At 41.9% G+C, this 22,972-nt stretch overlaps 1 protein-coding gene across 2 annotated transcripts in view; it reads right to left on the bottom strand.

The window, feature by feature from the left end:
- ACAT1 (acetyl-CoA acetyltransferase 1) overlaps positions 1-22,972 on the bottom strand; it is a 174,814-nt gene that overhangs the window by 26,876 nt on the left and 124,966 nt on the right. For both annotated transcript variants that reach the window (XR_015299355.1, XM_086935236.1), the window contains exons 7-8: positions 21,533-21,683; positions 10,294-10,389 (exon numbers count right to left, since the gene is read on the bottom strand). Coding sequence is in view for 1 of the 2 variants with exons in the window: in XM_086935236.1 (XP_086791362.1) it covers positions 10,294-10,389; positions 21,533-21,683 (247 nt within the window). In the remaining variant the exon portion in view is untranslated. The remainder of the gene's footprint in view (positions 1-10,293; positions 10,390-21,532; positions 21,684-22,972) is intronic.

Raw genomic sequence — 22,972 nt, forward strand, 5'->3', positions numbered from 1 at the left:
TAAAAAAAAAAAAATAGGAGGAAAGTAGCATGTTTTGAAAAGCTGTTGCAGATTATGGCAATTTACAAACGGTCAATGGGAAGATCGAATGGGAACATCCAAGTGTATAGTTGACAGAAGATGAAGTAACAGATTGTACTCTTACATTTCACTTTCCTTCATTGCTTAAACACAAAAAACGAGTTATCACCCTGAATTAGAAAGCATAACGTCTGCCATTAAGTGACGAGTGAACTGCTATCCTGCAACAATTTATAAATACAAAAAAAATATTTGGTGCCTGTGGAGACAAGAAATCATAATAGAAGAGTTAGGAAATCAGGCAAAGCAGAACTGCGCAATTCTGTAAAACAGAACTTCATCCTTCCTTTTGTAACTTCAGTTGAACAAAGATATTGATGTGTGGGTGGGCACTTCGCCAATGTACGGTTTCTTGATGGCTGCTCTACTTTATAAAGGAGGTTTCATTCCCATAGGACGGTGATTCTAAACCTTCTGACCCCCCACTGAATCATTATAGGAAGTAGGGCCTCGGCCTAAGGAATTTCGAAGATTTGAAACTCATACCAATACACAAATAATCAAGTATATATTTTTTTATTCACAAATATTTAAAAAGAAAAAAAAATCTAAATTTTTATTTTAATGGGACGATAATATTTTTTCTAAATTCAATTAAGGCAACCCATCGTCCATACTTTATTTTGTTTGATGCACATGCACTGCCCTATGAATCAATCTGTGGACAACTTTATAAAAAAAATTAGCCTCCAATTTCAAATTTCTCCACATTTACAGAACGTTTTACATTTTAAAATTGTGCTTTTTATTAATATACACTTTATTATTCCAAGCAGTCACAGACCCCCTGAGTAGGCTCCACGGACCCCGGCCCACCGGTTAAGAACCACTGTTCTAGGACAAAGAGCAAAAATGCTTCTCCTGGTAGAACACTCGAATGTTATGAGCGTCACATAAGACCATAGGATGGCTGAGGACCAAAAATGTTTGCCCTTTTGTTTCTCCAGGATTTATTTACATTTGTCTACCCTCATCGGGTGGAGGGTACCAATGGCTTTATGTCCCTTCTGCATTCAGCTTGGGTCTATAGCCCAGGTAGAGGATGTCAACAAACAGTTGTCAACAGTATAGCATATTCTATAAGTTAATAATATGAGGTACACCCTTGTGTAAAAATGAGAACCAGCACACGGAAATTAGTTGGAAATTAATAAATATTTAACCCGTAATAATGAAATAAAATGATATGCCTACAAAACAAATTATGAAGGCAATGTTGAAAACAGCAACAGGCTAGAAATACTGGCATCGACATTACAAATCCAGAATGCACAGCCTGCGACTCCTACTTTCTCCTCATATTATGTGGGCAGTACAGAGTCTGAGCATATCCTCAAGGAAAAAGATCAGAATCTTCGCTCTCCCTCTTTCTGTGGCTCCCACGGTCTGTAATGAGGTAAGTGGAAGGGTGCCTCGGAAGGCTCCTTCTTCGCCACAATCAGTGTTCCAAGCAATCTGCAAGCAGATTGGGTAAGGCTCATGAAGTGCACCCCCTCCCCCCATCTAAAGCCCTGATTACGATGTTACCGTACAGGGAATGAACCGCCCGACCATAGGTTGGTGGTTCAGACATCCCAATTAGGAGGCAACCGCACATAGTGCAGTGAGAAACTTTCATTTGCCAATGGGAGCTTGTGCGGTGGGCTGAAAACGCCCGTAGCAATAGGTCCAATTGAAAAATGGAAGTTTGTGAACATCACTGAACTGTGTGGCAGGCACCAGTGCAGGGATGTTTAGGGGTCCCTTAGGGGCACCCCCAGGCCTAAATGCAGAGGCAGACGGGGGCCCTGGTAGGAGCACCCAATGTCCCTTTCTGACAGCCTTTCCATGTAGGAAAGGCCGGCATAGAATGGCTGTCAGAAACCGACATCATAATCCCAACAGAGGAAACGTCGTCCTTAAAGGATTATGGCGGGTTTCTAACCTTGAGCCTGTCGGAAAGTGTTGGTCGGTCCTCAAACTGCTGCCTCCAACCGCACGCAATGTAATGCGTTGGACTGCAGCAGTAGATGGCGGTCAGACCGCAACCGACAAGCCGTTGGTTGAGGTCCAACCGCCATCTTAACGAGGCCCTAAGTGTTGAAATAAAGTGCCAACTTGAGGCAAGCGCACTCACTTTGCACAATCTCAGTGTGCAACAGAAGAATATCTCCCATCACCTTCTAGACTTCCCAGGGGGCCAGTGTCGTTACAGTCCAGCAGCCTGGACAGGCCTAGGCAAGCACCCGAAGTGTCCCTCATGTATGGTTTGAAATCTGGTGACAGCGAAGGACCTTTATAGTACACATGCTCAATGCACCTGGCCCAGCCAGAACCATTTTTCCAAGTGCACCTCTGGGATGGTCTCTGCTGACCACTTTCCTGTTTGAACTAAGTCAGTATTGGCCCTCACCTGCAGCTTGTGGCAATAATGCAGGAGTGGACATTAAATGGTGGGTGCGTCCCTCTGTGGATGGGTCAAAGACTATATTAGAACACTGGAATGTTGACAGATCTACTGAAGACAATGGCGCAGCAGCGGACTATACTCAATGGCTTTCAACTTTCCAAAGTCCTGATCTGCAGACATTGATGTTCCAGCTCTTCTGCCTGTTCAGTATATGTGGAATGCTAAGGGTAAAGAGAGAGAGGTAGAGGCTGTGTACGTTGGTACACCGCATGTCTCTTGCCCCCTCCACTCCCATAGTTCACAGTGTCACTGGATCTGCGGAAGAAGGTAGGGGGGATTCTTCTCCGCTCCTGTATGTCCCTTAGCTCTGCCAAATGATGAAATACAGTTTGTATGAGCCAACGGAGAACATGGAGGACTTCTGCCTCCTTTCACAACTCATGGCATGTAGGTTTGATCTTTGTAGTTACTGTCAGGGCCCTGCATGCACAGCGGCAACTGTACACATAGCTAGAGCTGCAAAAGTCACTGATGCTTCAGAGGCACGAGGGGTTTTAAACCCGATGATTTTGGGGCTGGCTGCTTTTTTAAATAAGGACATTCCACACTTATGGGGCGGAATGTTCTATTAGCATCATAGCCCACAGTGGCAGGCTATACCAGTCATCAAAGGCCTGCTTCCTTGTTATAGGCCCTTGCCTTTAGAATGCTGGATAAGGCTTGTAATGGTCAATATAGCCCACTACAATGAGCCATAAAGCTATACAACAGTACTTGAATATTTGAGAGCTTCACTGAAAACAATAGAGTGGCAGAAGGAAAATAATGCCCTACAAGCCGTTCGCTCCCACAGTCCAATGTTTCTGTTTTGCTTGGAGGGTAGAATGTTGCAGCGTTATGCATTAAGGTGCTAAATGTCCTTTCTCCCATTATAAGTCCCGCCTAAACATACTTGTTGGAGATGGCATTTAACCACCAGAAGAGCCCTAAACAGCATGCTACAAGGATTATGTTACTTACCCTGTAAGCATCTGTTCTTGGCATGTAGAGCTGTAGATTCACATGCTTCGCATACTCCGCATTGGGTCCGGATATTTGTAAGTTGCTTTTCATCGAAGAAGTCTTTCCCAGTCACGAGGCAAGGTAACTCCTCCTTTTGGCGATAGTGCACATGGGACTCCATTGTTAGATTGTTTTCCCGCAAGAAGGTGAGAATGGAGTAAGTAAGTGTAGTATAGCGATGTCCATGCGTACATAATGTGAATAATTAGAACTGCAACAACCATAGCTGTCTGGGGAGGAGAGATGGGCCATGTGAATCTATAGCTCTACATGCCAAGAACAGATGCTTACAGGGTACGTAACATAATCTGTTCAAGGCGTGTGTGCAGTAGATACACTTGCTTTGCATAGACTGTACAGCAATACCCTCCAAAAGCTGTGGCTAACCAGTAGGTGTTGCAGTTATTTGAAAGAGTGTTTTTAGCACAGCCTGTCTCACACTAGCCTGTTGACGTGGTATTACATCCACACAATAATGTTTTGTAAATGGGTGTGGTGTAGACCATGTAGCTGCCTTACATATGTCAGCTATGGGAAGGTTACCTAAAAAGGCTATAGATGCTCCTAGTTTGCGGGTAGAATGTGCTCTAGGAGGTTTAGTTAAAGTTCTTTTAGCTTTAACATAACAAGTATGAATACATTTAACGATCCAGCTAGAAATGTCAGATTTTGAGATGGGATTTCCTCTATGAGGTTGAGCAAATGCAACAAAAAGTCGTTTTGTTTAGCTGAAATCTTCTGTCCTTTTCAATATAGTACAATAGTGCTCTTTTGACATCAAGTGTATGTAAAGCTCTTTCTGCTACTGATTCAGGTTGAGGGAAGAACACAGGTAACTCGACTGATTGGTTGATATGAAAAGCAGAAACTACTTTTGGAAAGAATTTAGGGTTTGTACAAAGAACCACTCTATCTTTATGAAGCTGAAAGAAGTGTTCTTCCAAGGCCAATGCCTGTAAATCACCAATACGTCATTAGTGAAGTGATAGCAATGAGGAAGGCAACCTTCCAAGATATCAATTGTAATGGACAACTGTATAATGGTTCAAAAGGTGGACCCATAAGCCTTGTGAAGACAATGTTAAGGTTCCAGACAGGTGCAGGTGGTACTCTGGCTGGTATTATTTTTTTAAGACCTTCCATATAAGCTTTAATTACTGGACCTTTGAATAAGGATAAATGGTCTATTCTGCAAATATGCATATACTGCAGCAAGGTGCAGTCAAATAGATGTGTAGGTTAGGCCTGCTCATTGTAAATGCAACAAATAGCAAATAATATTTTGTATTGATGCATCTAGCTGACCAATTGTGTTATTATTACAATATATAACAAACCTTTTCCACTTTGACGCACAACATGCTCTAGTGCTAGGTTTCCTTACTTCTTTAAGAATGGTCATATAATCTGGAGGTAGATTTAGGTATCCAAACTATGATTTCAGGAGCAAAATCGCTAGGTTGAGCTCCTTGAGGTTTGGATTTCTGATTTCTCCATGTTCTGTGTGCGAAGGTAGAAAGTGAGTTGCAGCTTTTGATGTGGAACCACTGACAGTTCTAGTAGTGTGGTGAACCACGGATGATGAGCCCATGTGGGGGCCACTTGGATCAGTGTGAGTGATGTCTGCCTGAGATTACGAACCAGAAGTGGAGGGAGAAGGAGAGTCGGAAAAGCGTAAGCAAATATTCCCTGACCGGTTCATCCATAGGGCATTGCCTCTGGATAGATGGTATGGGAATATGGAGGTGAAGACTGGTCACTTTGAATTCTCTGCTGTGGCAAAGAGGTCTATGTGTCTGGGAGTCCCATTTGTTGGAAGTATGGAAGAAGAACCTCGGGATGAGGTTCCCATTCGTGGACTTGTTGCTGCATCCTGCTAAGGAGGTCGGCAAACTGGCTGTGTATGCCTCGAAGGCGTTCTGTCAGGAGATAAATTTTTTTGATGTATTGCCCAACGCCAAATGGTCTGAGAGAGGCGTGATAGCTGCAGATTGTGTGTCCTCCCCCTGTTTTTGTACACAGTACATGGCTGTCATATTGTCCTTTTGGACTAGGACAACTTTCCCGGTGAGGTGAGGCTGAAAAGCTTTTAGTGCTAGATAAACAGCCAGACGGTCCAAGTAATTGCTTGGTGTCTCATAAACCTTGAATTGTTAGGTGATGAAGATGGGCACCCCAACCTGTGAGATGCATCTGCTGTTAGCACGACTTGTAAAGAAAGGTTGATGAAGGGCCACCCTTTTGATTTTGTGTGTTCCACCACTGCAGAGGGCGATACGTGCAGCTGTCTAACACTAGATCTGTTAATGGACCCTGTGATTGATTCCACTGGGGTGCTAAGCATTCTTGTAGAGGATACATGTGTAATCTTGCATGAGGCACTATTGCGATGCATGATACCATTGTTCCCAATAGTTGCATGAAAGTTTTGACTGTTAGATATTGGTTGTTTTGAAACTGCAGTAGTAAGTTTTGAAAATGTTGAATTTTAAATGCATTGGGAGAGGCTAGAGCTGTATGTCTATTTAGCGTTGCCCCTAGATAGGTTTGCAATTGTGAGGGTTTAAGATGGGACTTTTGTGTATTGATTGTATATCCCAATTGATGGAGAAGGTATATAGTGTTTTGAGTGTGCTGTAAGCATTTTTGCTGTGTATTGGCTTTGATGAGCCAATTGTCCAAATATGGGAAGACATGAATTTATTGTCTTTTGAGATGAGCTGCTACTACTGCTAGACAATTTGAGGAAACTTGCGGTGCAGTAGTGACTCCAAATGGGAGTACTTTGAATTGGTAGAGATTTCCTGCTATCACAAATCTGAGGTATTGGCGATGTGCTGGGTGGACAGGAATGTGGAAGTATGCGTCTTTTAAGTCTAGTGTGGACATAAAGTCGCCTTGTTGTAAAAGTGGAAGCGCTTGTTGAAGGGTAACTATAGGGAAGTGTTCCGACAGTATGTATAGGTTTAACAATCTGAGATTTAAGATTTGTCTTAGGGACCCGCTCTTTTTGGGAATCAGGAAGTAAAGGGAGAAAATTCCTGAACCTTGGTGTTGTAAATGAACTGGTTCTATAGCCCCTTTTGTCAGAAGAGCTTGTATTTCTTGTTTGAGGTTCTGTTGGTGCTGTAGCGAAAATCTGTGAGTACGAGGTGGAATATTGGGAGGGTTGTTGGCAAGTTCCAGGCAGTAACCATATTGGATAATGTCTAATACCCATTTGTCCGATGTTACAGATTGCCAAATGGGAAAGAATTGTTGTAATCCTCCTTCAACAGGTGGAAGATGGTCGGGTGGAATAGTGAGCAAGACACTGTTTGTTGGGAGAAGGAGAGGTACACGTTGGTGTACCTTCACCTCTGCCCTTGAAAATGTATCCTCTGTAACCACCTTTTTAAAATCCTCTTGATGGTGAGGGTTGTGTATTGTTTTAACATCCAGTTTAAACCCGGAAATTCTCAACAATGCATGCACATCTGATAGATGAATTAGATATGGGTTTACCCTCATGCACTAATTTGGTGTTCATCTGGGAGCTATTAGAGCAACTGCTCCATTTCATCCCAATGGGCCCGTCATACCTTGCTAGTAGGCCTTGTGTGTTAGCTATACGCAATGGTTGGCGGATTGTGCAGCTACCTGTTTCCCTAATGCATCTATTAATTTAGACTCCATGTCTGGAGGTGGTGCATCTCCTGTAGTTTGGGAATTAGCTATTTTTCTAGCATTTGACACAACTAAATTTAGGGGTAACTGTCCTCTAATATAAATTGGATTACTTGGAGGTGGTTTGTATTTTTTGTCAACCCTAGGTGTTAAAATACGAGCCCGTACAGGGTCTTTTAAAATATCATCGGCATGGCGCCTCATGCCTTATAACATAGGTAAGGATTGTGCTGTCCTATGTGATGTTCCTAAGGTCTCAAACAGAAAATCCTCTTCTAAGCATTCCGTATGAAGTGTGACCACCATGGTATGATGCTGCTCTGGAAATTAACTCCTTGTATGATGTGTCATCAGGAGGTGAAGGCTTTGTAGGATATAGTTCAGGATCATTATCCAAGGATCTGTAGGTGGTGGACTGTTCTCACCTATGTAATCAATATCAGTCTGTGTGTGTGGTGAACCCTGTGGTGTAATATCTAAGGGGTTTGAGTCTGGTGGTTGTGAAGATGGTGGAGGGGTCTGGATAGGGCTTGTAGCCATGTCCTTTTTTTCAGAGGGATTTTGCTTAAATCCTTGGAAGGAATGTTTCTTTTAGAAGGAGTAACATGAAGTAGATCTTTTTCTGCTTAGGATCCAGCTTTTCTTTCATAACCTCTAGGATCTGCTCCGGAGACTTATGGTGAACATCTTTTGCTTTCGGTGCCGACATTTTCAGTGCCCAGCTGGACTTGTCCTGTTTTTCCTTTGGAGCAGAAGATGTTTCCCACTGCATGTCACTTCGCCAAGCCAGACGGTCCAGCAAAGTCTTTTTGGACCAGAACGATTGTCAAGCGTAAAAGTCCTCTTCTTTGTGCTCCAGTCAGAGGCATACGTTGCAGACTTTATGCAGGTCGGTGCCCGGATACTTGGAGTGGCACTGAGGACAGAATTGAAACGGAGTCTGTTCCATCGGCAGCAGACTGGATCCTACGAAACGGAGTGTAAGTCAACAGACGCGGCTAGGCCTGAAGGCTGCTAACGAGGTCTTCTATAGCGAAGATAGAGTATTTTTCTAGTTTTCGAGATGCAAAAAATATGAAACGCATACAAAACAATACGGACAAGGGTACAGTGTATTTGCGCACCAAAGGAATCACCGCAAACCACATCCAAACAGATGGCGGAAAGAAAACAATCTAACAATGGAGTCGATGCCCATGCGCACTACCACCGAAAGGAGAAGTCATCTTGCCTTGTGACTGGGAAAGACTTCTTCGAAGAAAAACAACTTGCAAACATCCAGACCCAACACTAGATGGCAGGAGTATGAAAAGCATGCGTATCTACAGCACACATGCCTCAAACTGACATATTAGAACACTAAAATGTTGAGAATGCTACTGAAGACAACAGAGTGGAGAGGGCTTTTAATGGGTTGTATAGGCCTTCTGCTCAAACGAGGTGATTTTTTATTGGGGGTTCTAGAGACATCACATAGACAACAAGAGCAATGCGGGCGTTGTCCATGGTGGGATTCAAACCCCTGAGGTAAAACACATCACCATTATTCAGTTACACATCCTTAATTGTATGTAATTCATGGGACCTCCATTTCATCTCCCCCTGATGACATTAGCTGTGCAGAAACAGAAAAGTCATAGGGGAGCCATACACAACATGGCTTCACCAGTGTACATCCCATGACTCTTATAAAACATGTTCTACAACCAGGTTCCCACCACCTACTGGCCCTCACTCCCCTCTCCCACCCAATTTTATAAATACCACTTTTCCACACCACCTTCTACATTGCTCTTCCTCTCCCAAGTAATAAACATAAACAATAGCTGGTCCCCTGTCACTCACCACTACCATCCTCTGCACTTACCCTGCCCCTTTCTGCCCACTTTGAAAGAAGAAACACCACCAAGTGGCAGGCCACCAACCCAATTACCCTCTGTGCCTTCCCTCCTTCTCCACTTAAGCTGTGCTCTCTGCTCTCCATGGAGCGGACCGCAACACAGATGCTGCACTGACAAACTCTCGGATAGCCATGTCACTACAGCTTTGACATGCCTCTGTGAGTGTAGGTCTGCAGAGTCCACACTGACAGTGGAATGTGGCAGTTACCTCAGGGGATGTACTCGCTGACGTACAGCTGTTGCAAACTGTTTTCATTTCCCACTGCTGTGATGTAGCAGATTCAAGTTGGTATTCACATAACTTGCTCCGTCTACAAAAGCAATACATATTGATCCAATGTCCTTCTGTTTTTTCCTGGTAAATTTATATCATTCTACCTTCTGAGGCAGGAATGTTTTAATATAGCCTTAGAACCCGCCACAGCGGGCTCTACCAGCATTAAAGGCCCAATCCAGCGTTAAAGGTCCGAGCCAAAGGCCTTTAACAAGGGAGCGGGCCTTTAATGGCTGGAAGAGCCCGCTATGGAGGGCTCTAAGGATATTCGAACATTCTGCCCCTAGATGGCAGAATGTTCTAATTTGTGAAACAAAGGCCTCACAGAGCCTTTGTTAAACATTGGAATGTTGATGTTCCGGCTTCTACAGGCCATTAGGAGCCCGGAACACTCCATTTTTTTCAATGGAGTGCTCTACATTCCAATTTTCTAATATGGATACAGTAGTTGGACTGCAGCAATACCAATCAATAAAGGCCCTAAGCCTCGTTACTGACTCCCTTGGCTGTGGCTTTGACGGATGACTCGGGGACAGAACCTTTAATGACTAGTATGCCAGAGGAGCAGTAGATATTTAACAGCAAACTATTGAATTTATGTGCAAAGTCTTAGACAAGACACCCCATCCACTGTACTGTAACTAGATTGTTCATGTACCTGGAACACAACCAAGACACAAAATAGTAAAAAGAATTCCCTCATCTAGGATGACCGGTCTCATCACTCCTGAAGGATATCATTTTCTTAAGATAAAACCCTCACCAACTAGCACATTACATGATATCTTTAAAAAAACGTAAGTGAGCATTTCAAACAAAATGGCACACGTTTGGTGGATTTGTACGGAATTATGCTGAAAAGTTTATTGAACAGGTCATTTTTAGATAAAAATATGCTTGGTCACAGAGTGCTTACTTACCATGCTCTTTTTGGAAAACAGTCTTTAGCTTCGGCACTTTACTGAAGTCAACTCGCTTGAACTCTTCGTCTTCCTGCACCAGCACATCTGGTTTGCCTGAAGCACAAACAAAAATGTTAATGAGCACAGACCAGCTCTCGTTAAACGTTTGCAGCACTTACGCTTCAAAAGAAAATGTACTGCGTCCAACAGGAGCCACACATGAGCAGGTGAACTTTTCCAACGAGAGCGAATTTCAGGGTTTTTAGCATACAGCAATGTCAGTGTCCCTTCTAAAACACAAATATTAACCAAGAAACCACTACATTTTCTGCTTAGATCCTAAATGTAATTAAAAACACTGATGAGCGCCATGAACTACAACTTCTTCAGTAAACTGCAGCAAAGAACATCAATTTTGTAAAAAAAAGTGAACAAACATCAAAGGAAAAAGCATGTAAAGTATAATAGTAATAGCAGTCCAGCCAGGATCGTGAAATCTGAATCCATTTCTAGTCAATCCAAACATTTGAACAAACGTAATGATATGCAAAAGCAATTCATCTTCATCCAACCTGCATCTCTTCACACAGTCCAATCAAAAAACAGACTTGCAAGCTCTTAAATCATAGTTAGTGGGGACCTTTCGCTCAAGCCACTATAAAATGTCCGCCATATTCGAACCACAACTTTAAGAATATCTGCAATTCTACCTACAAAATGTATACACCATATTTAGGTCATCAAGACCTATGCACTACAAAAACCACAAGCTTAACTAGTCGCATGACTCACTTTATCCCCCTTTCAAAGATGCTATTGGCAGGAATTCTATATATGCATATATATGGTGTTTGTATAGAACAAACCTAGCCCAAAGGCAGAGTTATACCGTACAGGATTAAAGGAAAAGATACACTAGACACGTGATTTGATTGGTAACTGGTTTCCAAGAATGAAAGTGGGTTGTTAATGGAACCGTGATGTGTTTTTTTTGTTTTTTAAGAGGCATTTAGCTCTTTTCTACAGATGAGCTGTGAGTCGCCTACGTTCCGGGTGCATACACAAGTTGTTCTGTTTTCTCCTCCTTTTCACACTACTACTTCTCCAGCATCATGGGGTCCTGACTGCAGGTCTGCCGAGAAGGCGCCAGAAATGGAGAGCTTGCCAGTCAAATAAACTGGCGAATGGAGATCAGAAGCTATAGCCTAATCTGAAATCCACTATTATAATCTTGTAAATCCTACAACATCTTCCCATACACAACTTGTCGGCATGTGGTAATGTGGGATTAGAAAACAGACTAAGCATTAGCTGTGTTTGCTTTAAAATACAAAAGCAACATGGAGCAGGCATGAACATTACTCACAACCCGACCAGGGAAGAGTGTAGTAGGTTGTACCACAAATTATTGTAGACCATAATCAACCATGGTTTGCCTTAGTGGAAAGGGTATGCCCAGATGTGGTTCCTGTGCTCACTGCACCACTGGATTCAAGCTAGCCTGGCTGGTGACAGGTGACAGCTGAAACCGGTCCCAGGATGCTTGTTTCCGGTCAAGAGAGGACCTGGCTTGGCAGTTCGGGCTGGACTGTTCCCACAAGGAACAGGGTCAAGACTGATTTGCATATGGCTGGATCTCAACTGGGGTGGCATGGTGAGCAAAAGAACAATGGATTAAACCCAGATCTTTGTGTCTGGGGTGAATGTTTGTGTTGTTAAGCATTCCGTCCATCATTTGATTCTTTTGCTTTAGAAGAATCTACAAATTATATTAAACAATTTGAAGTTGGCCTGATGCAAAAAGTTGAGGAAATCTCATGGTGCTGTAGGAACAATCTGGTAAAAAGAAGGATGAGAGTGCTGGCATTTTTAAGTGTTGCTACGAATTCCCAGAGTAGATCCCAACCTGCGCTCTTCCTGCAACCCCTAGTTTTAGGAAAAATCCAACCTTATTTAGGGGATATAAAATGCAAAAAAATAGCAGGAGGTGGGTCGTGAAATTGTGATTAGGAAAAGTCCTGGCTTCTCTAGAGTGGAAGCTGCAGGAGAATAAGAGGGCTAAGGATAATGATAAATGTAGATATTGTAAGACAGGAGACCATTCGCTGCAGCAAGTCACTATTTTCTGTAAACAGTTTACTTGGAAAAGAAAGAATATTTCACTCTCAGTTATTAGACCCCCTCCAAATAAGGAAAGTAAGTGAAGTAATGTGGATGCTGAGGAATTGTGGTAATATGTTATTATGTAATAAATTGAATCAGTTTTAAAAAAAATGCTTTTAGAAAAAGATGGGTCTTAGATTTGTAAAGTGTTTTTGGAACTAGAAGGGGGAATGTTTTTCTACTATAATAGTTGATAGGGGAAACATGAATTCGGCTGAAATGATAGTGCCTGGGGACAATACTATTCGTGAAAGGAAATCTAAATTAAGTGGAGAAAAGGACTAAACCGCATTGGTGTGACTTTTAGTGGCGTTATTACGAGATAGAGGTAAAGAGTCCCATTGGTGTTTAAATTTTGTAAAGAAGATCATAAGGAAGATATTTTTGCCTTATGATATTGTAGGGTATAATTTTAGGACAGTTTGGTCGAATGGTATGACGGGTATTAAATAGTTAGGTCAGTTAATGGATAGGTTAATTTCTAGCAGGGAGAGAACAATTTCTAATAGCATATTAATAACTTAGTTGTCTTGTTATTACATGCATTGTATATATAACCAAGGAATTCGATTTTTAGACATGATTATTTTATAATGGTCTATTTTGCTTATAAAGAATGTATATATTGAACTGATTTGAGATGAAGTGATTTGAGATTAAGGTATATGTGATTGGTGTGTGTGTGTGTTGCCTATTTGGCATATTATCAAAGAATAAACTGAAGTCTGGCGCCCTGAGGACATTAAAGAATCAATGAGGATGCAGTTAGAAGTCTCCATCAAAAAAAATAATGATATACCTCTCTACACCTCCAAGGAGTATCAAATCAATACCATTAATAGGCTAATACATCCCCTACTAACGACTCATGAGGACAGCTTTCATACTATGAAATGTTCTGATGAAAAAGTTTTTTTGGAAAGAATCCATTGAGGAGGCATATCAGTAGAATAAGGAGACCTGTTAAACCATTAATAATCTTTGACAAAAATATAACCGCTATGTAGGATTGAGGGCTTCCTCTTTATCTTCGGAATCTGAGTTGCCTTTACATAATCCTGAGTTAGCATCTTTAAAGTAGAAGGTATAGTAGAAATGGAAGGGAGAACTTACAATAGAGTCGTAGATTGCACCGTCAAAGCTGAAGCCATTGAAGTAAGACCCAACTTGATAGCAAAACCAAAAGCCACTTTCTCTATTGTAAAGTAGTGAAATGAATGAAACTTATATAGCGCACGACTTACCCTGGGGCATCTCAGCGCTTGCTTAGGGAACCCGTCCTGGTATTCCCCTGTGAGATAACCCTGGCAGGCTATCCACAAGGTGAAAGCCAGGCATCCCGCCGCGAGGGGCCGTTGTGGAGATTAAGCAAGCTATTGCCCAGAGTCGCAGAGTGTGAACCCGTGAGTCGAGGAGGCACCGGAGCGAGAATTAACGAGTCCGTGGAATTTTGAGCCCAAGACCCGCCGAGGCGGGGAATTGAACCCTGGTCCCGGGCCGAACTCAAGCTCCAGGTCTGCTGCCTCTAACCCCTGAGCCACACTTCTCCACTAGTAGTGGAAAGTTTTATTAAAAGCTGCAGGGTTGAAGGTCACTGGTATGCTAGTCCTGTGCCATCATACTACTTATTTCAACATATTTGCATTGTTCTGCCTGACAGACTCCTATGTTTTGTTTCCTTAGTGGTGTACAAGTGGGCTACAGTACCAATGCTAAGGCCAAGACATGACTGCTGGATTTCAGTCTTGGGTGGCTAGTGTTCTGGTTCAGGAAAGATGTGGTCTGGTATTTCAGGCTGGGCTGTTCTTATTAGAGCAGAGTCAAGACTGATTTGAATATAGGTGGGTCCAAACTGAGGTGGCTTGGTGTGAAAAAAGAAGGATGGGTTGAAATATTACCCTGAGCGATTGCCACGGGTTAGACTTATTGCAAGCATTCCTTTTATCACCTTTCGTGTGTTTGATGCCAATTTATTTCATTGCACCTTAAGTTAAGGTGGCTGCCTACCGACCCTCACTAGTAGACCTGTATAGTCTGTTATGGCTGTTATCATTCACAGCCTCCAGTTTGTGGGTGTATTTGATATTGACAAAGTGTAGGAATGTTGTGCTAGCCTCATCTGGTAGCCCCACACATTATTTGTATCTGGTTTCCATGTCAGCCAGTACAGCCACCACTGCCCTCCCTTGAATATGCTTCCACTACTCCGGCATCTCACCCGTTCCTGTAAGATCAATGTTACCAGGTTGTTGTATGTCTGGTTTGGATCAACAAAGCCTTCAACAAACAACTTTTTGTGATCATTCTACTGAGTCAGACCAGTATGGACTGTTCTGCCTGTGGCCATCAAAGAAGCAACATCATGATAAAGACTGCAGCTAAGGGCATGGTCATTGCATTCACCTGAAGAGACAAAAAACAGGTACACAAGATGCAGCACCTAAACCTTTGAAGCATCCCACAATTGCAGGATGGCAAACTGGACTACATGATTTAACATGGAATTACTAAAGATGAAGAGGTCAGGCCAAAACCTTGAATGTCTGCAAAAACACACAAGATCACAATAAGTTTTGATTTTTGTATAGGAGGATATCATGTCACAATACTGAAAACTAAAAAAATACCACTACTCAAACATGCAACAGGAATGAATAAAAGCAAACAAGAACGCAATTCAAAAAATACAGGAAAATATGGTACAAGGAATGACAAAATGTGAATCTTGTGCACTGCAAAGATATTTTATCTTTCTTCAACATCAGGATTAGGATGATCAAGGATTCAATTCCGGCTGAAAACAAACCACACTATCCAAGTGATGGTCCCTTCCATTATTAATACCTTTCCACTCCGTCTTCAAGCCAATAACCCAATTCCAAGCAGCTAGATAACTGAAACTGTCAAACTTTCCAGCAGACCAATGTAATAAATATCTTATTCACAAAAAATCATATTTCAGCATGGCTAGCAAACTTTACAGAGAGGCTTAATGGGGTTGGTTCCTAGCTCACTCAATTATGGAATGTGATTTCTCCATTTAAGAAACCAACAGTATAAATATACTATTAAAAGACTAGAAGTACAAACAAAAGAAAATATTCTGCCAGAGGAAATATGCTTGCATTAACAAAACTAAACATAGCAGTGGGTGTCTGTTTTAAAGTGGCATCGTACATAGTTGTTTTAAATTTCCAACACAGCCGCAACTTTTAGAACGAATGTGCTGGTCATCACAGAATGGTAAAACAACGATACACTGTGGACAATAGCATTCCATAATGGCCGCCTAAATTTAGATATAGTGGCCACGGGGATGTGGCGAGCGGTAGATTAAATCAGTAGCAAGCAAGCAGCCATTTGTACTGCCTAGGGACATCAATTATCCTCTTAAGAAAAATATAAATAAAATGAGGAGAAGCAAAGAAACGAATGGGCAACTATAAAAGGACAAAGCTGAAAACTGAAGGACTCTTGAACCAGACCAAGCACTGAAGCTCACCCATTTTCAGATGTGTATGCATATGTGATCAAAAAATACTGTCGCTCACTGGGCAAGAGAGCCCATGAAGGATGTGAACAAATCCATTACCCCATGCAGTATGCAGTCATGGAGGGAAGCAGTGTGACAGAAGACAGCTGACCAAAAGGCCGACTACGTATCAATATGGATATATATTTTATCTATAGTAAATGAATACTACCTCTCCACAGAGGGTCTAACAAGGATTCTCACAGTGCAAATATTGTGTCATCACAGTTTGCCAGAGGATGTAACCAACACCAAAACTCTTGCTTACTGGAGTAATCTGTGGGATTCCATGTAACAAAATACCTATCCGTAGGCATGAATACAGAGTAATCCCATTCCTCCTTTCTATACCTATTGACACTAAAATATGTTACTACCTTTATCATACATTTTTATAATAAACAATGAGGCCTATAATCTTTATCATTGGCGGATCACCATAACCAGCTCAGACTTATTGTGTTGGGCATAAGCTTTCCCACAAGGTAACCATCAGATATACTGTAATACGTTTACAAATACATAAAAATAAATTATAGTTGCTAACACAATATCAAATCCATCCTAATAGAGCCTACTAAGGGTTACCATAGTGCAAGTCTTGTATAGTTTTATCAGATGGGTCACAGAAACCAAACCCCTTGCCTTCTAAGGTAATTTGCAAAATTCCATGTAACAATATCTGCCTACAGGCTTCAGTACAGAGTAATAAAAATCCCCCCTACAATCCCATTGCCTTTAACACAAGCATTTCATAATACACAAGTCACACCTTATGCTTTACCATGACTTTTCATTATAAACAGACCACACAGAAGGTATCCGACATCACTTTTCCCATTGAACAGATAAGGGCTATAGCTTTTATCTAACTTGCAACAATCATGCATAGTTATACAATGAACATCACAATTACATTGAATATAGAGGTGGCACAACAATAGACAATCACTCTTAATATGGCCTAACAAGAATCATCACAGTGAAACTCGACTAATCCCACTCCCAGGGTTTGTCAGAGTGGTTGACCAATATTGGTTCATCACATAAGGTCAGGCTACAGTATTGCAGCAAATCCGGACTTACAATTGGCTAAAAAGGGCATCAGAGACAAGGAAAGATGCTAAAAAGAAAAGAGAATTAAGATCAGATTGTCCCCCCTCACAAGCACTCTATTAGGGTTGATCCCAAATTCGCAGCTGCCAAAGAAGATTAACAGATCCTAAAAATAAAACCCTTGTTAAACAAGAGGTAGAAATCCTAGAGAGGAAGGTGATTGAATGAAAAGGGGATTGGGTAGGGATAGCACAAAGAGTGTGCTCGACCACCTCCAATTTCCAGATGTTTTTTCGGGAAGGCAGCTTTCGGCAAGAAGGTGTTACTCCAGCTGGACTCCCCAAGGTTCTAACTATAGTATATTCATTAGACATCTTAGCGGTGACCTCTGGAAAGCCTGAATCGTAAATGCTCTGCATACATGTAAAAATAAATGGTTTGCAAAAAAGTCTATCATCACTATAATTACATATTCCTGGTGGTAAATGGAGAGAAATTCTGGCATGCACAAAATAGAAGCCCCTCTGACATTTTCCAGGGTTCAGTCCAACTCCCTGTTGAAACATCTCCACTATTGTGTCTGCCAAAGTCCCAAACCTCTACCAGTGATGTCTCCACCTTGCTCAATCTGATCCTCATTCTAGTTTTGGTGGATTCAACATAAGGCATTCTTTTCCAGCCTTTATTTTATGGTTGGCACCATAGTCTCCACAATTCCCTGTTGCTCCTTCATGCCATCACAGGTTGCCAAAATCTCTTTGGTATCAAGGAATATCTGCTGTTTGTGTCTCCAGCCACTTCCTCAACAGCCAATCTTAGTTTGTGTGTGTGAGGAGGGGCGTGAAAAAATTGCATGCATTTTTCCTGGAGTGTTTCTTCTAAATTTGTGGCACGTTGTTCATTTCCTCACGGTTACTTACCAGACTTCATCACCTGCAATCAGAGTGGTTCCCTCTCTCCCTGGGATTGCAATCCTTTAACACTCCAAGAGGCTCAACCAGAAGAAGCCAATATGGATCTAAATGTACCACATTCTACCTCGGACACTGGGGGGTTTTGCCAGATATCGTCTTTTTGGAGTAGGGACGAGTCACTCACTCGTAGTGCCCGGACATGGGCAGCCTCACTCAGCGGAGAGGGCACTATTTTTTTTAGTAACCAGGGATCAGGGTTGACAATGCCCCGCTTTTCTATGGCTCCTGATCTGCATCCAGGGTTCAGCACTACTGGATTGCATTCCAGAGTGCTATGCTGTTCTAGAGCGTCATGTGTTCTAGAGCTCTAGTGTTATGTAACCTGAAAAGCAGACAGCATAGGGAGCAAAATAAAGGCAGCAACCGCTTTTTGCTGGTACAGACCGAGCACCTAATTGCAGCATGCAAATTTACTAAGAACATCTTTATTGTAGTGTGAACAGCAAGCATTAGGTGCTGTACATAAAACAGTATGATATGGGCGGTCCTGATAATGCCAGATTAAGGTGACAGGCATGTGATGAGGAGGAGGGCAGGAACATGTAATTTACGGTGCATTTGTGTTTTACTGATTTACAATGCACATATTTACCCTTTGAGGAATAGGTCTGAATTGATTTGCTAATAATCCTGCTTTTATTTTCAAGCTCCAATTGCATCCAAAATCTCCTGATTACTAGGTCGGCAACTTCACCACTGCAGTACACCTCCACACTGCCAAGTGAAAGTTACTTTAAATTTAGCATATGCAGCTTTCCCACCACAGCGAGACAAGAAGAGAAGACTATAAGAGGCCTGCAGGCACCTGATAATAGCATCCACTGTTCCATAATATGCCAATCCAGAAGTATAGAGGCCACCCAGGTTGGGATTAGATAGGACCTTCTCACAGTGCTAGACAAGTAGTAGAAGACAGAGTGGACCGTAAAAACTCCGAACAGACTAAAGACACGCTTGGAGAAATAGGACTAACCCTTGGATAGTCCTCAACAAACAGGGTCAGCTTGTCTATGTTCTGAACATAAATTGTTCAAGTGGTGTACTTCAAGACTTTGTTGCCACCAAGCATTTCCAGAGCATAACTGGGACCCACAGCAGACTTGATCAGTCCCCACCAAATCCATTTTCAACTGTATTAGCATTACAAAAAATAACTGTCATTAATGGTAGAACCAAATGCACGATGAACATCTAAGCTTGGAGGAAAAAAGATGTCTGCCTGAACAGATCCAAAATGTTAGCCTGAATTATAGGATATGTGGCTAGGAAGACAATACGGCTTGCTTGTCAACAATAAGTGAGTGAGGCACCAGCCCCCTCCCAAAAAACTAAAGCTCTGTGGGGGGAGTGGAAGGGGAGGGTGGTCGCATTCAACCCTGGTCTCCCTTGTGCACCTCAAATTTCCACATTTGTAGACGAATCTAGGGCTCTAGTGTAATTTTCCCGATTCATGCCCTTATATAGGTATAACTCATCATATCCTTACATAGGCATCAGAATCATAACCATATTAAGACACAGCCAATGTAGTCCAAATACGGCATGGCTACTTCCACAGATTCCTAGAAATCACAATGAGTTCTTGGAGAGACCAAACCTCCAGCAGTCCGGGACTTTCTCCTGCTTCTGTATTGATTTGTCCTAGAACTCCTGGAGTCCTAAAAGAACTGAGAGTTCTTAGTGACGTATTATGTCCAACCTTACGTCAAACTCGGCACCTTCCAGGTATAAATATACCAGCATCTGCCCTAGCAAAACACACAGTGGTTTGGAGCAGATCGACTGACTACTTGCCCGACGCCCTGCTGTAGCGAGACCCGAAGGAAGCCGACCCTCCAGCTGACGCACTGAGAGAGACGCTGTCTTTTCTCTTGCCGAGAAATCCAGCTCCGGTGTTTCCCGGCTACCCTTGCGGGTTACTGGGAGATCGAGTCCTGAGAGAGAGATACAAGACCTCCTACATTCTATAAACAAGGTACGGAGCTGATTAGACCCTTAGAGGATTCTTGGATAGATTCTTGGCAGAAACTATTTAACTCAAACTACATCTCACTTACTCCTTCCCATCTACTAGGCTTAGGTTAGGTACACCGGGGTAGGCGTATCTTAGAGGCACCAGTTGAGTACGTTTAGTCATCTTTTATCATTGTATGTATTTTATCCATTTTAAGTATCTTATGGCTTAGAAACCATGTAAATGCTTTTACAGTATTATTTCATAATACTCTTTTTACCGTACGCACTTTACTTCATGACAAGTATTGCGATTGTAGCAATTCACTTCTCTTGCATGAGAAAGAAGACTGCTCAATAAATAACCTTTTTATTGAAAACGCCCGTCTGCACTTCTGGTGAAACTAAGCATGCACGACTGTTTGAGTGAAATAGCCATCAATTGTTTCCGCGACTCTGGAGATACATTCCTTATTCTTGGGGAACAAAGTTGTCATGTTATATGGTTGTCAGAAACTAATCCCTTCTTGTGTATTCGAGAAAGTTTCTAGTGACCTCTGAGCTAGCTGGCATTCACAAATTAAGTCTAACATATTCAATAGAGACCTAGTCGACTTCAGTCCTACGTCTAAACTATCTTTTCTGTTATTCCAATGTGCAGAGCCTATTGGGAATATAGAACTACACTACAAAGAATACAACACTTGATTTACCAACGCTCATTACACAAAACATTCCTTCTTCTCATTCTGATCAACTTACAGGCATTAATTCCATCAACAGCACAGTAGAAAATTCATCAAAGTTTAAAGCAGTGGCTTATGTAATTCTCTGGATCCTAATCGGAGAAAGCTGACCAATCTCCGCTCTTTCAAGAAGAGGTTACTTACAGAGCCTCTTCCACATGGAATGGTATCTGCAAAACAGGCCACTGATGCCACACTCGCAGGGTACTGTTCAACAAATTCCAGCAGATTACGAGATCACACAACATCCATCCACTTAGATAACATAAGATGACTCTGGCTAAACTTGTGCTTAGAACTAGGCTTACAATGGTTACAAGGGTTGTCTCGAGCAGCTTGAAAAGAAAGAATACAGATATGTACATCCTCCCTGCCATTCTAACTTTGCAGGAGTGTAACGGTTTATAAACTTTGCAGAAAATCATGGTGACTAATAAATCCACACTAGCATAAAATCAGGGGAAAAAGGATTGTAAACCTTGCATAATAGAGTAATTTAAAAACTGACCACCTCAGGAAAACGTATGCTGCTTTACAAAATGAGGGACCTTAAGGGGGGATGATAGGGGCTCATGCCTTACTTACACTGGTAATGTGAAATGTAACATTTTAGAAAAAATGCACAGGTGATATGAGTCCTTTGTTTTGAACACTGTTGAGAAGAATGTGAGATTCATTTGGGCACTGATAATTTCTAGCACAACAAACTCTTCCGGTACATTCTTAATAAAGTTTCAGTTTGCGTTCTTACATTTGCGAGGCCCTTGGCTATGAAATCTTGTTCCAAAAAGAAAAATTCAAAGGCAATATTTTCAACAATTTATTCACAATACCTTTTTGTGATACTGTTACAGGAACAACTTGATTTACAAGAGCTCCTGATTCCCACGATGTTCTACTTCTGGTGTATGAACTTATGGCATAAGCATCTTGTTCCTCTCGTGTGATGTTTAACTTCTTAGCCGTATTCTCGGCACAGTTACCCTAAAAAAAGAAAAGATAAGAACTTTCCATCATGGTGGACAATAAGGTAGATGAATGCAGCAACAGACTTGCATATAAATGAGCGATTATGCAAATATAATATCTTAAGCCAAATTTGCAATATTCTTGAGAAAAGATTTGCATTACTTCTAATAAAGCAGTAGTCGTTCTCTCACCAGCACTGTTGTATTTGGGTTTTGAATGATTCTACCTTCAGATACCAGAAAACTAAGGGGCATAAAAGTGGGTCTTGAAGCCATTTTAGCAAAGAATGTAAGGATCAGAACTACTAACGTGAGGTTACTAGCAAACTAACTGTGGGATAGGTAGTGTCTCCTGTATTTCTCTACCAGGTGTTTGTGGCGGGACCGGACTCAGGACTAGGGTGCTACTATTCCTATGACCAATACCCTGCATCCACAGAGGTTACTATTTATTTTTTTAAGAGAGCAACTGCCACCTTGAGAGCTTCTTCTAAGTTTGGATCATCTCTTTTTTTAATTTTATTTATCACTACACTGACAAATATTTCACATGACCAGTTAAATTATCGAAAATACAAAATATTATTTGCCAATCCAAGCCATTACTTCACAATATGTTGATGTTCACACTGTCTCTACATGTAGTCACTAATAAGTCTTCGGTTTCCTGTGGTCACATGTCTACAAGGGCTAAAGGAAAGGGAAAAGAGGGGAGGGAGGCAGACACTGTTGAAAAGTGTTCTACTCAAGTTATTACTCGGTGAGCCCTTGGCCTTTGCTCCTTCTAGCCTTCTAGATGTTCGTCCCAGACATTTTGCACGACCCCCTGGCTCTAGCATAAATAAGCAAATGGTCTCAAAAGTCTTTTGGTCTGCTGGCTGCGTGAACAACAGCTGAATAAACCTTCACCATTTAATGACAAAATACCATATCACAAATCCAGGATTTGTCTCTTGGGGACACGTCGCTCATTCATCTCATGGCCCTGTGCATTTTGATTGGAGAAGTGCCACCGTTACAACGTGTTGATAGTGCTTAGGGACTTTGACTACATACCTCCGAAATACAATCAGTGGGTCGCCAATCAGGACCACACCTGTCATCTCAGTGTCTTAAATACCTCTTCTGAGTATCTCTCAAGTCGCAAACACTGATGCTAAATGTATATACTGCACATCCTAAATCTACGGCAGGTGCTTGGTTGTAGTACTGGTAAAGGTGTACCATACAGCCTATGTAGGTTTTTAAAATGTGTTCATTTGTATCACCCATTAAACGGCACCCGTTTCACTTGTAATCAGCACT

The sequence above is a fragment of the Lissotriton vulgaris genome, chromosome 8 (genome assembly GCF_964263255.1).
Source record: "Lissotriton vulgaris chromosome 8, aLisVul1.2, whole genome shotgun sequence".
In the NCBI taxonomy this organism is placed as follows: Eukaryota; Metazoa; Chordata; class Amphibia; order Caudata; family Salamandridae; genus Lissotriton; species Lissotriton vulgaris.